The sequence below is a fragment of the Saimiri boliviensis genome, chromosome 13 (genome assembly GCF_048565385.1).
Source record: "Saimiri boliviensis isolate mSaiBol1 chromosome 13, mSaiBol1.pri, whole genome shotgun sequence".
Classification (NCBI taxonomy): domain Eukaryota; kingdom Metazoa; phylum Chordata; class Mammalia; order Primates; family Cebidae; genus Saimiri; species Saimiri boliviensis.
Genome location: NC_133461.1, coordinates 104,057,065 through 104,070,829, shown reverse-complemented (window position 1 = coordinate 104,070,829; position 13,765 = coordinate 104,057,065). Strand labels below are relative to the sequence as shown.

The 13,765-nt window shown below is 37.2% G+C and overlaps 1 protein-coding gene across 17 annotated transcripts in view; it reads right to left on the bottom strand.

The window, feature by feature from the left end:
* The window catches only part of HMBOX1 (homeobox containing 1), a 167,379-nt gene that overhangs the window by 39,702 nt on the left and 113,912 nt on the right, over nucleotides 1–13,765 (bottom strand). For all 17 annotated transcript variants that reach the window (XR_012513306.1, XM_074384137.1, XM_039461137.2 and 14 more), the window contains exon 5: nucleotides 6,236–6,346. Coding sequence is in view for 16 of the 17 variants with exons in the window: in XM_074384137.1 (XP_074240238.1) it covers nucleotides 6,236–6,346 (111 nt within the window). In the remaining variant the exon portion in view is untranslated. The remainder of the gene's footprint in view (nucleotides 1–6,235; nucleotides 6,347–13,765) is intronic.

Here is a 13,765-nt window from a genome sequence, read left to right as displayed (position 1 = left end):
AGGGGGCAACAGGTGAGTGAATTCCAGGTAGTGGGCCACATCCATAACTGCGGTCCTCAGTAAGCAGAGTGATGAGTGGGTACCAACAGAACAGAGGACAGAAAGAATCTTAACCAAGAGGTTGAAGGAAATAAGACAACTAATAATAATGGTTCTTTCTTGGTATCGGGGTTTATTAATAATACTATGCTTCTTTATAATATTCTGTATTGTCAAGATAGTCTCAAGAACTGAAGAAATTCAGATGAAACAAAACTGGGCAGGAAGGAAAAGGAAGAGGCGAGAGGAAAAACGGAGAAAAAGGAGAGAAAAGTAAGGAGTGGCCTAGTTATTCTGAAAGAAATCAGGGCAGTTTATGCACAGAAGGTGAAAACTGAATAATCTCAAACTCATCAAAATAATTTAGAACATAATATTACCACATTACTTTTCTTTTCTTTTTTTTTCTGGCTCCTTTTTCTTTTTCAATGTAGTGGCAGTTACAAACAGCACAAAAAGCATTCTGGAAATTATTAACAAATAGATTTGTTCTGGAAAACTTAGTTCATCTTACTTTGGATGAAATGGAGAAAAAGCAATGAAAAAAATCTAAGAATGAGCTCAAAATTATTGACTCTAACAGAAAAACACAAAGTTACTAGAATGTAGGAACAATGTATATATACCTTTAAACTCCTCTGAAGTAAAATACAGGAGTTCTGGGTTGTCTAAGGTCCTGACAGGAAAAGTGTGTTGTCTATTTCTTTGTAGAAATGTTTATTCCCCTCCCCCACCCCGTCTAAGTCTCCATTAAAACAAAATTTTGCACCTTCACCTAGCAAATCTAAACCTGTGAGGAAAACAAAACCTTTTCATAATTTGGTAAGAGATTTAAAAATTTTGATAAGTGTTCTCTATACATATATGATAATGTTCTTGCTGATCGAGGTTAGCTCTGGGTGAGCGACTATACAAGCTCATCATATCTATGCCATCCACAGGAACTAGCCTCTCCAAAAGTAATGTCCTATCTTCTCCCATGTCACACACAATCTGAGATCTCACAATCTGCAAATGAAGGACTGGGTATTTCTTCTGATGACTCTTATCTCATGTATTTGCTGCATAAGCATCTTGGCAAATTTTATTTGTTTAATTTAGAAGCATGCAGAATCTGCGCCACATGTCAAGAGGAACTCAGCAAACCCAGTCTTCTATAGTGACGTTTAAATTAGACAAGGGAAAAAGACTGTGAACTTAATTTGATTAAATAAAGGGACTTTTGATGTCAGCCATGTTGAATTTAGTACTTGCTTCTTTTTAAAAAATAGGTATTTTCTTGTGTTTTCATAAGAAACAAGAAAAAAGTATTTGATTAGTTTCCATCAGCCTGTTTTATTAATATGCCTTGGCAAGCTTTTGGTTATGCTGGGAAATTCAGATGACGAGTCTGTTATCAGAGAACTGCACTATATCAACTGGGTTATCAGTAAAATTAACCTAAATATCCATTCTATTATTTTTCTTGCTGAGTCCACTTAAAGAGAAACTTAAAAAAAAAACCCAAAGCCATATCCAACTGGATCCAGACTGAAGAGGTTGAAAAAAAGAACTTCACTCAAAGTATACAAAGAAAATGCTCTAAGGCCCAGGAATAGAGTCATAGAATATACAAACATATTTGTTTTCTAAATGCTTAAGTTTACAGAAGAAACAAGGAAAAACAGTTTTTCATTCTGTGACTTTTCTTAATTTTACATTTTCTTCTCAGAATATATGTAAAGGGATGACACTATTTACATTTCCCCTAATGAGCTATCTTTCCTAGACAGAAAAAAAAAAATTACGAAATAAAAGAATTACTTGATAAAAATCACTGACAACTTATTTCCTACCTGCTTCTCAAGAGCAGGTCTGGACCATACAAGCCTGTCTTACTTTTCTTCTTCCTTTCTTTCTTTTCCTCTTTTCTTTCCTTTTTTTCTTCCTTTCTTTTGTTCTTTCTTTCTTTCTTTTCCTTTTCTTTTTAATCTTACAAGGCAGATTGATTTCTTTTGGTCTCCCTCTCCCTCCTTCCTATTACACTTTATTTTTCAAATATATAATACAAGTACATAGTACAAAATTTAGAAGGATACATTAGGGGCCGGACACAGTGACTCACGCCTGTAATTTCAGCACTTTGGGAGGCCAAGGGGAGAGGATCACCAAGTCAAGAGATCAAGACCATCCTGGCCAACACATGGTGAAACTCCTAAAAATATAAAAATTAGCTGGGCATGGTGGCACACACCTGTAATCCTAGCTACTCAGAAGGCTGAGGCAGGAAATTGTATGAAACCCAGGAGGTGGAGGTTGCAGTGAGCTGAGATTGCGCCACTGCACTCCAGCCTGGGCGACAGAGCAAGACTCTGTATCGGCGGGTGGGAGGCAGGGGAAGATATATTAGATTGTTTAGTTAACTTCTTACCCCTGTATTCCCAGACACTCAGTTCCCCTTCACAGAGCTGTTCTTGCCAGTTCCTAACACAGCTTTTCAGACAGCTTCTATGCTTATGTAAGCACATACATCTGTATATGTGTGTGTGTTCCCCTATGGAAATATGCCCTCGATATTGTTATCTCACTTTTATACTTATGAATTCCATGTCACCTCATACACATTTAATTCATATAAAGCTGCCTTCAAAAAATAGCTACATAGCTCCAAAAGATTCCATTGTACAGATGTGACATTGGTTTATTTAACCAGTTCTCAACTGAGGGACATCTGAGTGGATTCTAATCAGCTCTGAAATGACTTGCAAAGAAAGATCTGATGTATAAGCTAACATAATTTTAGTTCATCTTATCCAAAATAACAGTAGCTCCAAAGTGTCAATGGAATAAGAAACGATACCATCCTTTAGCCAAAATCAAAGGTTATTTTACAGTCAACAAAACAAAATCACATTTATCTAGAAAGAATTCTATGCCATATTAGCCTTTATAATACACGTGAAAATGCAAAGAAAAAGATAAACAGATTTCAATTGCTAATACCCAACTGCTGTTAATGCAACAACTACCAATTGGCAATTATGAACTTGCCCTCTTATCTCCAGCTACCTTTAAATTATGTCCCACAGAAAAACCTGACTGAGAAAACTAGTAGATAGGATTTGATTTAAAAAAAAAATAGAAACTACTTTAAAAAGGTGACAATAATGCAACCTCACTAAAAAACAAATGCATATAATTAGAGTAACGTCTTAAAAGGAGGCACTGTATCTTTAAAGAAATCAGCTCCTAATGATCAGCTGGATGAATGCTATTAGTTCCAATTCCCTCACTCTACCTTCCTCCAATTTCCTGATAATGAGTGGGCCCAACTCTGATTTCAAAGATAAACCAAAATAGGAAATAAGACGAAATGCTAAAATAAATAACAATAATTTTTTTAAAAACCCCAGCTTCAGAAGAACACTGCCAGCCTAGTGCTAAAGTTGGACCCCTGTCCGATGAGCTGCAACAAAGTTGCTGCGGCCAGAGAGCTGCACTTTAGTCTTCCTTCCTGTTTCTAGTTCAGAGCCAGATCCAAGCCCAGCATTGAAACTCCAGTGTGGGAATTTGGCATTACCAGCTGATTATCTCCTTTTGCAATCCCCATTAGAATAACTGATTCAGGCCGGGTGTGGTGGCTCACGCCTGTAATCCCAGCACTTTGGGAGGCTGAGCCGTGCGGATCACGAGGTGAAGAGATTGAGACCATCCTTGCCAAAATAGGAAAATCCCTTCTCTACTAAAAATACAAAGATTAGCTGGGCGTGGTGGTGTGCGCTTGTAGTCCCAGCTACTCCGGAGGCTGAGGAGTAAGAATCACTTGAATTGGGAAGCGGAGGTTGCAGTGAGCTGAGATTGCGCCACTGCATTCCAGCCTGCAGACAGAGCAAGACTGTGTCTCAGAAAAAAACAAAAGAGTAACTGATTCAGTCAAGGATCATCAATGAATGCTAGGGCAATTGATGAAAGCTGTTGCAGGAAAAGATATTCATTCAGTGGCAAAACGTCATCCTAAAGATTATTCACAAATGGCAAAGAAAAGATCTCGTGGTCACCATTTCAACAAAATCATCAAACTTAGCATATGAATAGTGCTACAACATCCTAATGCTGACAGGCCTCCTCATATGTGGCAATACTAGGTAAACATTACCTACAAAGTATTTTTCTCCAGTATTTTATTGCAAAAAATTTTAAACATGCAATAGTAAAAGAATTTAAGCGCAAGCCATACTTATCACATATTTTACTGTATGTACTTTAACACATACCTATCCATTTCCCTATATGTCAAGCCATTTTATTTTTTTATTCATTTCAAAGTAAACTCCTGCCATTACTATGTGACTCCCTAAATAATTTATGAAGTTTTCTTGCCTAAAATATTCAACCTAAATCCTGACGTCAGCTTAATTCTAACTTCCAGTTTACAGAAATATAAGGATATAGAAATAAGATATTTGATAATAAAAATAAATAGAAAAATCTAGTATGTGAGACATTCTGTTAAATAACATGGTTTAAGAAGTTCACATAACCAAAAAAAAAAAAAAAAGTTTGGATGACTAAAGAGTCTAAAGAGACATTCCAATTTGCCAACTAAAAAAGATACTAAAAAACAAAAAAGAGCTACAAAAGACATTCTTCCAACAGCTAGAGAAATGTGACTACAGACTGGACATAAAATGATAATATGGAATTATTATTGATTTTCTTAGGTATAATAATTGGGACTGTGGAAATATAGATTATTTTTAGGAGATGAATGCTGAATACACACAAATGCACATATATAAATCTTAACTTCTTTTATAGGAATACAGCAAATATAAAACGTTAATAATAATTTTTTTTTTTTTGAGACAGGGTCTCCCTCTGTCATCCAGGCTGGAGTGCAGTGGCACCATTTCCACTCCTGAGTTCAAGCAATTCCCCTGCCTCAGCCTCCCAAGTAGCTGGAGCCTCAGGCATGTGCCACCACACCTGGCTAATTTTTGTATTTTTAGTAGAGACGGCGGTTTCACCATGTTGGCCAGGCTGGTCTTGAACTCCTGGCCTTAAGTGATCTGCCTGCCTCGGCCTCTCAAACTGCTGGGATTACAGGCATGAGCCACCTCACCTGGCCAAATGTTAATAATTATTATATCGAAGAAAGAGTAAACACGTGTCTACTGTTTAGTCTTTTGTATTTTGTATACATCTGAAACAATTCAAAATAAAAATTGGGGGTCAGAATAGATTTTTGATATTACTGTAGAGGTTGATATGGTCTCTTCTGTTTCATCCTGCCTGGACCATTCGGAATGAGAAAGTAATCTTTGGGGGAAAAAATCTTCTCACATATCTACACACAAAAATAAATCTCTGTAACATTCTTTATTTCTACCTCAGAGCCAATGGTATTATGATGTAATATTTCAACTAGTGATTTAGTCTTTTGCAAAGGCTTTAAGGCTGCAGCATTACAGGATACAACATAATCCTAATTTTATACTTGAGAGCAGGCTCACTGCCACTTGCCTGTGTAAAGTATAGGCTGAGATAGTACCACAACTTCCTATTTTACTTTATAAAATCACCTGTTAAAAGTATCTTGAATAGATCTTGCCTACTTCTTCCAACTTTAGACATAAAAGTTTTTATCATCTTACTTTTCCTTAAGATTTCATTCTGCGTTCCAATCTACTGCTGCTCCTGAGAGTTATCAGGGCAGCTGCATCCTAAAGTCCAAAGCCACATCCATTACCCAGGTCATTAGAATTAGAAAAAAAAAAAATCATTAGCAGAGATCACTGGATATGGTATAGTGTGAACTAAATAAAAATTTCAAATTTACATTACTAATTCAAACAAGATTTGCAAAAAAAACCCCAGAAAGATAAAGAATTTTATGTAGTGATGTAGCTGAAGAAAACAAAATCAGCCACTGAACATTCATGGTGTTCTTTCCAACTATGGATAGAAATGTCATATAACCTGAAAGCAAAGAGGAGTCTTAGGGGAAGGAGTGAATACGACTAGATAATATTAGACAAAATACAATTTATCACAATTAGAGTTTAGCTTTTACCATGAAGAATGTTTTTCTGCATAAAGCAAACATAGGAAAGTATGAAACTATCCTACCTAACAAGTTAGCACCACGGAGCCATTAAAGTAATTCATTATATCTGTCTTGTTTCAGATGCAATAAATAAAAGGAAATGCTATTTACCGGGGTTTGTCTTCTCAAGTTGATACCATCGGTAAAATGCTCTTTTCTTCTGTTCACTCAGGTCTGATCCCTGCTGCAACAGCCAATGGGAGATCCGGCTCTGACTGATACCTATGTAGAAAGAGAAACAGGTTTTGGGGGGCACTGAAATTACAGTGAAATTAATAAAGGTTCTTTTGGTTCTAGGTTACTGGGTGCTTTATGCTCTGTGTCATGTCTATAAGGAAGTTGCAACCTGAGCAAACTATTATTGGATTCCTTTGTAAAGGCTGGCTGCACTGGCTAGGAAATACTCAGAAATTATCTCTTAGATGTCAAAGCAGTTTATTAATTAAGACCTGACAATGGCCTCTAAAATTAATCTCCAAAAAACGTCCATGAATCTGAGATAAAGAGATTCCTAAAGTTATTTGTCAGAGTTTATTATATTTGTGCTCCTTCAACTACCATTGCTCTCCACTCTGCCACTGATTTAGAATAATAAAAATTTTAACAGATATTGAGCAAAAAAGTCAAGTCAGCAAGTTTTGCTACTCATTATGGATACAGACCAAAAGATTTAGGGGCTAGGAATCAAAAGGTCATTGAAAATACTGTCTTCAATAAGGTTTTTTTTGGCTTATTTGTTAATTCATTTAGGCATTTTTAGAGTCCACAGAGAAGAATTAGCAGACATTTGGAGATATGCTACAATATGACCTCTTAAGAAATCTCAAGAGCTAAAGACATTTTTCCAACACATGCTTTCCACAAAACCGAACAGAATATGAAACAACAGTTTTCTGCTATCTCCTAGAAGCTCTTGACAGCAATTACTTAAAAACGTAAAGAATCTCTATATCTGAAAGTAAAAAAACATGTCTAAAACTTACTAGTATGAGAATCACATGCTCATTCTGGTCATTCATAGTCATTCCAAAAAATGAGTAATTCAGTACAAACTGGCAAAAACAAGTAACAACGGACAAGACAAAACTGTCTTAGAAGTCCACAAGGCACTTTCCAAAAGACCATTCGGCTACCAGAGAAGGTTACCAATACCTAAAACCTCCCAAAGAATTACTGATGGTAACCAAATATGACTGAATACCACCTGTGCCAACACCTGTTTAAAGCTATAATGCCCAGCGGGAAGAGTATCCATCAAGAAGTAATCACACCCTCTAACATCAGAAAAAGCATGAGGTCCAGGGATCATGTTTAACAAGCAAGCCCCTAAAGTTTCACACACTTAAAAACCTACGTCGAAAGAAAATTTCAGGAAACCAGCGAGGGAAATGTTAAAAGAAAGACTGTGAAGCAAATTCCTCTGACTGGAAACATCTTTTTTCCTTCTTCTGAGACAGGGTCTCACTCTGTCAGTCAGGCTGGAGTGCAGTGGCAGAATCATGGCTCAGCACACCCTCTCATCTCAGCCTCCCAAAGTGCTAGGATTACAAGCATGAGCTACTGTGCCAGGCCTCACCAACTCCAGCTAATTTCTTTCTTTTTTTTTCCTTTTTTTTTTTTTTTTTTTTTTGTGGAGACAGGGTGTCACAACAACAATGTTGTCCAGGCTTCTCTAACTCCTGGGCTCAAGTGGTCCTCCTGCCTCCACCTACCGAAGTGCTGGGATTGCAGGCATGAGCCACCATGCCCAACCTGGAAACATCTTTCAATTTCAAAAGGCAAAATTCAAACAGTTTTCTAAAACCTAAGTAATAATATTCTCAAATGATTCACACAGCAGTTTTCCAATGGACTAAAGACCTATGTGATGCAGTCACTGGCAGCTAGCACTGTATGCTGCTTCTAAGAAAATGCAAATTCTTCTGGATAATTCAATCAGCTTTCACCAAAAGTCTAGTTTCAGACATTACAATATTTTTTATACTACCTTTTTTAAAAAAGACAGAATTTGACTCTGTTGCCCAGGGTGGAGTACCGTGGGGTGATCTCAGTTCACTGCAACCTCTACCTCCTGGGTTCAAGTGATTCTTCTGCCTCAGCCTCCTAAGTAGTGGGGCCTACTTAGGCATGTATCACTATGCTCAGCTAAATTTTGTATTTTTAGTAGAGACAGGGTTTCAGCATGTTGGCCAGGCCGCCTCGACCTCCCAAAGTGCCGGGATTACAGGTATGAGCCACCACACCTGGCCTATACTGCTTTTTCAAAGAGTGAAGAAAACAACCATCATAAAATCAGCATTGAATTTCATGTCAACAAAATAAAACTATACGGATTCTTCATACTGGTATCATACTACTCAAAACAGAAAACTTGAGAAAAATCTGTTGAGAAAAAATATATTATCAGCTCTGTTAATTGGTTACAATATGAAATCTTCCTCAGACAGTCAGATAATACATAGAACAAACCACAGAACCCGCTAGACATCAGAGTTGTCCAGGTTCTGGCTGCTGAGGTGAGAGAGGAAGATAAAATCTCATCAAATGGACTTTAGTTAAGTTAGAGTATATTTATATAACAAAACACTTGCAAGCTGTAAAATTAATATTTTTAAAAAGACATTAAAAAAAAAAACCGGAAAACTACAACAAAAAAGCAGAACCAACCAAACAAATAAAGAGCCATCAATGCCAAGTGTTGGCAAGGCTGTAGAGCATATAAAAAAAACTCTCATACTGCCAATGGAAGGACAAAATGGCAGGGCTACTTTGGGAAATAGTTGAATGGTAACTGCTAGATCTGAACTTATATATACTTTATAACCTAGCAAGCGCTCAACAGAAGTATGTCCAAAAGAGACAAGAAGGCTTTTGTAAACATTTCCGTAAGAGTCACCAATGTGAAACAACTACATGCCCATCAACAATAGAATAAACTGACTGTGGTATCTACACATTCTACTACAGACTACTATACTCAAAAAGAAAAGGATAAACTATCGCTGTATGAACTGACATAGATAAACATCACAAAAATATACTGACTGAAAAACCTTATGACACAGACACACATAGACAAAAGCCATACATAATTATATATGATTCATTTTATATAAAGCTATAAAACAGACACAACTAATCTATAGGGATGGAAATTAGAATAGTAGTTACCCATGTAGAAGGGGAAGGTTTCTGCCTGGGAGTTAGAATGAGGAAGGTTTGTGTGGTGACCAGCATTGCTCTTTATCTTGATCTGGGGGATGGTTATATGGGTATCCTCACTTGACTTTTAAGTATCTATTACGCTGGACAGTTTTCTGTGTATATATTTAAATTTTTAAAAGTCTCCCCCCAAATATTTTTACAATTCTATTTGGTTTCAAAAAAATGAAGTAAATGGATATGTATCAATATGGAAAGATGCCCATGAAATAAATGAAAAGGTACGTTTTTTTTTTTTTGAGACGGAGTTTCACTCTTGTTACCCAGGCTGGAGTGCAATGGCGCGATGTCGGCTCACCGCAACCTCCGCCTCCTGGGTTCAGGCAATTCTCCTGCCTCAGCCTCCTGAGTGGCTGGGATTACAGGCACACGCCACCATGCCCAGCTAATTTTTAGTATTTTTAGTAGAGACGGGGTTTCACCATGTTGACCAGGATGGTCTCGATCTCTTGACCTCGGGATCAACCCGCCTCGGCCTCCCAAAGTGCTGGGATTACAGGCTTGAGCCACAGCGCCCGGCGTATTTTTATAAATATATAATTATACATATTCTAAATTCTGTCTGTAGAGTAACAAAAGCCAATATATAACTAAAGATACACAATATGAATTTAAAGCCGCAGATTCTTCCTACACTTCTACCTCTATATTGTTTTCTTAATCTTTCTATAAATACTAATTATTTTTGGGTTTTCACCCTAAAGACTACAAACAGGACTTTATTGGTTATTTTACAACCAAATAGTTGCAAAGAATTTGTCTTCCCTCTCCAATTCTACTCTCTGAAATAAGCAATGTTTGCTATTTTTATATATGTTGTTCTACAATCTTCTCTATGTGCAATTATTACTTTAATAAAACAAAGGGAGAAGAAGGCATGATAGAATATTCTCTTGTCTTGCCTTTTGTGTGAGGAAGAAATAAACAAGAATTTCTTCCCTCTAAATTTAATCTCATTCATACAATAAACAACAACAAAAAAATAAGCAGGTAGTTTTTCCAAAGAGGCATTGTAAAAAAATAAAAGCATAAAAGGATACATTTTACAGTGATTTTCCTTAGCAGCCTGTTAAACATAGACAGGTAAGGCTCCTTGAACTCATCCTTTGGTCCTTCAGCTGAGCACAGCATCATAAACCCAGGCAACCTCTTGTTACTGTCAGATTTGATTCTTTTCCTCAGGAGAAAATTTCCCTCACTTCCCTGCTGCTTCCCACTGCAGAAGAAAATGTCATTGCCCACAAATTTTAGCTCCTCAAAACTTCATCTTGTCTACCTTTGATAGGGTAGAAGAAAAGAAAAAAATTACATATAACCTCCACACATTGAGAGACTAAAACTAACCCCTGATTAATTTCTTTCCAATAAGAAAGTCATCACATGGTATTCAAAGGAAGAAAAAGCCTTTCCAGCCTCATTCACGTTATTTTCTGAGCAGCTGCATCAGGCTACCTGTTCCTCAAACACCATGCTCCCTTCCACTAGAGGGCTCTCCACCATAATTCATTCTTGTCGGTATCTCCAATACCACAAATTCATGATTAATTTTTATTCCACTTCCTCCAGAGTGTGACAGTACTGCCCACTCCCATCATCTTCCTCCTCGGAATGCTGGATACAATTCCAACACCACATCTTTTCCATCGGCTTCAGGGCTGCTTTGCTAGCTTCTTAACATGTTAGTGGCCTCTAACATGTCAGGATTCCTTTGGTCATCGCAATTACCAATAACATTCATGTAAAATGTCATCTAAATGTCAATGACTTCCAGAGTACCAGACCATTCTTTCAAACCACATGCTAGATGGCATCCGTGAGATTTTCCCATAGGTCCTCAACATTGTCAAATTAATTCACTGTCATCCTTAAATCTGTTCTCCTTCCTGTGTTCTCCACCTCACTTTTACTGCTTACTCTACTTTCCTCCTGCACTCTTACATATTTACTAAATGCAATCACTTTCTCTTCCTAAAATTCTTTTCATGTTCTCTCCAATCCTCATTCCAGCAGTTTGGAATCTCAGCCTCTGTGGCCTGGACAATTGTAGTAACTTTAAGAAAAGAATAAACCATTTAAGATCCACAAAGTACAAAATTCTCATGATAAGCTCCTTTTTAATTGGAAGATAATTTCACAATTGTAAAAATGAAATTTCCTTCTTCAACCTGCTGCTTCAGAACTACTATCATCTCTATAATTCACCTTCCACAGAGTGGCCAGAGTTATGTTTAAATTTAAGTGAGAGCACATCCATGCATTCTCTACAAAAATTCAAAGAATTCATAAACGCAAGTAGAAAAAAAAAGCCATTCCTCCATTCCCACCCTTTATTTCCTATCCTAAATGTATCTTTATTTGGTATGAATCCAGTCAGACTTTCCCCATGCATTTAATACAGAAAAACATGCAAATATATACATCCAGTTTTTTAAAAACATACACTTGGGGTTATTCTACACATACTAAGTAACTTACTTTTCTCTCATATCTTAGAATGTTCTCATCTGGTGCATTGTAAATCTTCATTCTAGTGGTTACAAGGTATTTTATATCATAATTTATTAAAACATGAATCTATTATTGGATACTACAGTTGTTAATGTTTTACTATTATAAATGATAATGCAATGACACTCTGTATCTTTCTGCATACAAATATTTCTCTAGGGCTGACTCACAGGAATGAAATTTTTGATTCATAGTTTATAAAGAGCATTTATGTTTGTGACAAATGTCTCCTAACTGTCCCCTAAAGAAGACTGTACTCTCACTCCTCTCCTTAGATTAAAAAAAAGAAAAAAAAAAAAAACCAGAAGACTGTGCTCAATTTTATACTCTAACCATAGTGATGAGCATGTTTCCCTACATTCTCACCATTACTGAATATTATAAAACTATTGTGGAAGTCTCAGTTTCCTTTTGTAAGCATAATATATGTCAACTATCTAAAAAATTCTAGGCAATTCAGAGGAAAGAGGAAAAATTAGGAGGAAAGCTAATTTTAAAAACCACACACCCAAATTCTCACCCTTGAGAAATAACTACACTAGTTCCAAGATCACTCCAAGCATATACAGACAAAGGACAGGTAGTAGTAGTAACTGAAATGGGACCATACTACAGACAGAATTTTAAAATATTAAAAGAATTTAGTTTTATTTTAACATAGGAATTTAACTGGAGTGAAAATGAAAGATCTACTTAAGTTTAGTAAATGTTTCTGTAAGAGAAATGAGGCTCCTGAAAGAGTCCACTAAAGTGTAACATAGCTAGCCTAAAGTTAGAACCTGAGCAATGCCATTTTATAAAAGACAAAGCTGTTTTTAAAATAAGTTGAAAGGGCTGCCCCATTCTCCTCACAATAACTGCTGGCCTTGGCTTCTGTAAATAAAACTGCTAGTTCGCTCTGCAAAATGCCCACAAAAGCTACTCACCTTCTCTTATCAGTAACTGCCAGAATAGCTAGCCTTTACTTACCGGTAATGACCAGGATAAGCAGCCCAAGCTAACTCCATCTTGGCTCCTGCGACTTGTAATAAGTAACTAACGTCTGTAAACTAATGTTTATCTTGACTTCTGTAAACCACTTAAGTAACAATCGGAATGACAAAAGTCCCCTGGCCCTTGGAATGTCTGGAGCCCTCGTCTCCACCCAGGAGGTGATTTATAGAATCCACAAGCCCTCGGAATGTCTGAAGCCCTTCACCCCATCCCCGCTCCTCACCCCGACTCCCAAGGTGGTTTTTTGGGTATAAAAAGTATTGGCACCCTCCTTTCGACGCCACGGGTTGGAGAGACGCGAGTCCTCCATGGCCGCTGGCAATAAAGACCCTGCAATTTGGCATAAAGTACTTTTGTCTTGGTGTCGACTTTCTATGCTCAGTCCAGTATAACAAAAGCAAGGTAAAAGGATTATACAAAAACATTATATATTTGGGATTCATTTTTTTTTTCATATGGGCAATATTTAATGGTTCTAAGCTAAAAAAGCTGAGGAAATGAGCAGACTGTGGTAGCCAACCTCCAAAGGGACCCCTAATGATTCTTCTGGTCTCCCTACCTTTGTGTAATACCCTCCAACACTGTATCAGGGTTGCTCTGTGCAACTAACAAATGTGGCAGAAATGATGATCTGTGACTTCTGAAGCCAGGTCATGAAAGACATTACCTTCTGCCTTCTCTCCCTCTGTCTCTGTGTCTCTCTCCCTCTCTCCCACTGTCCCACCCTCAGATAGCTGGTTGTGGGAGAAGCTAGCCATGTTGGGAAAACAATCAAGCAGCCCTATGGAGGAAATCCATGTGACAAGAAAAATGAGGCATTCTGCTAACAGCCAATGGCAAGTGAGTTATCTTGGAAGAAGGTCATCTAATCTCACTTAAGCCTCCAGAGGACTGTAACCTCATGAGACAACCCCTGAC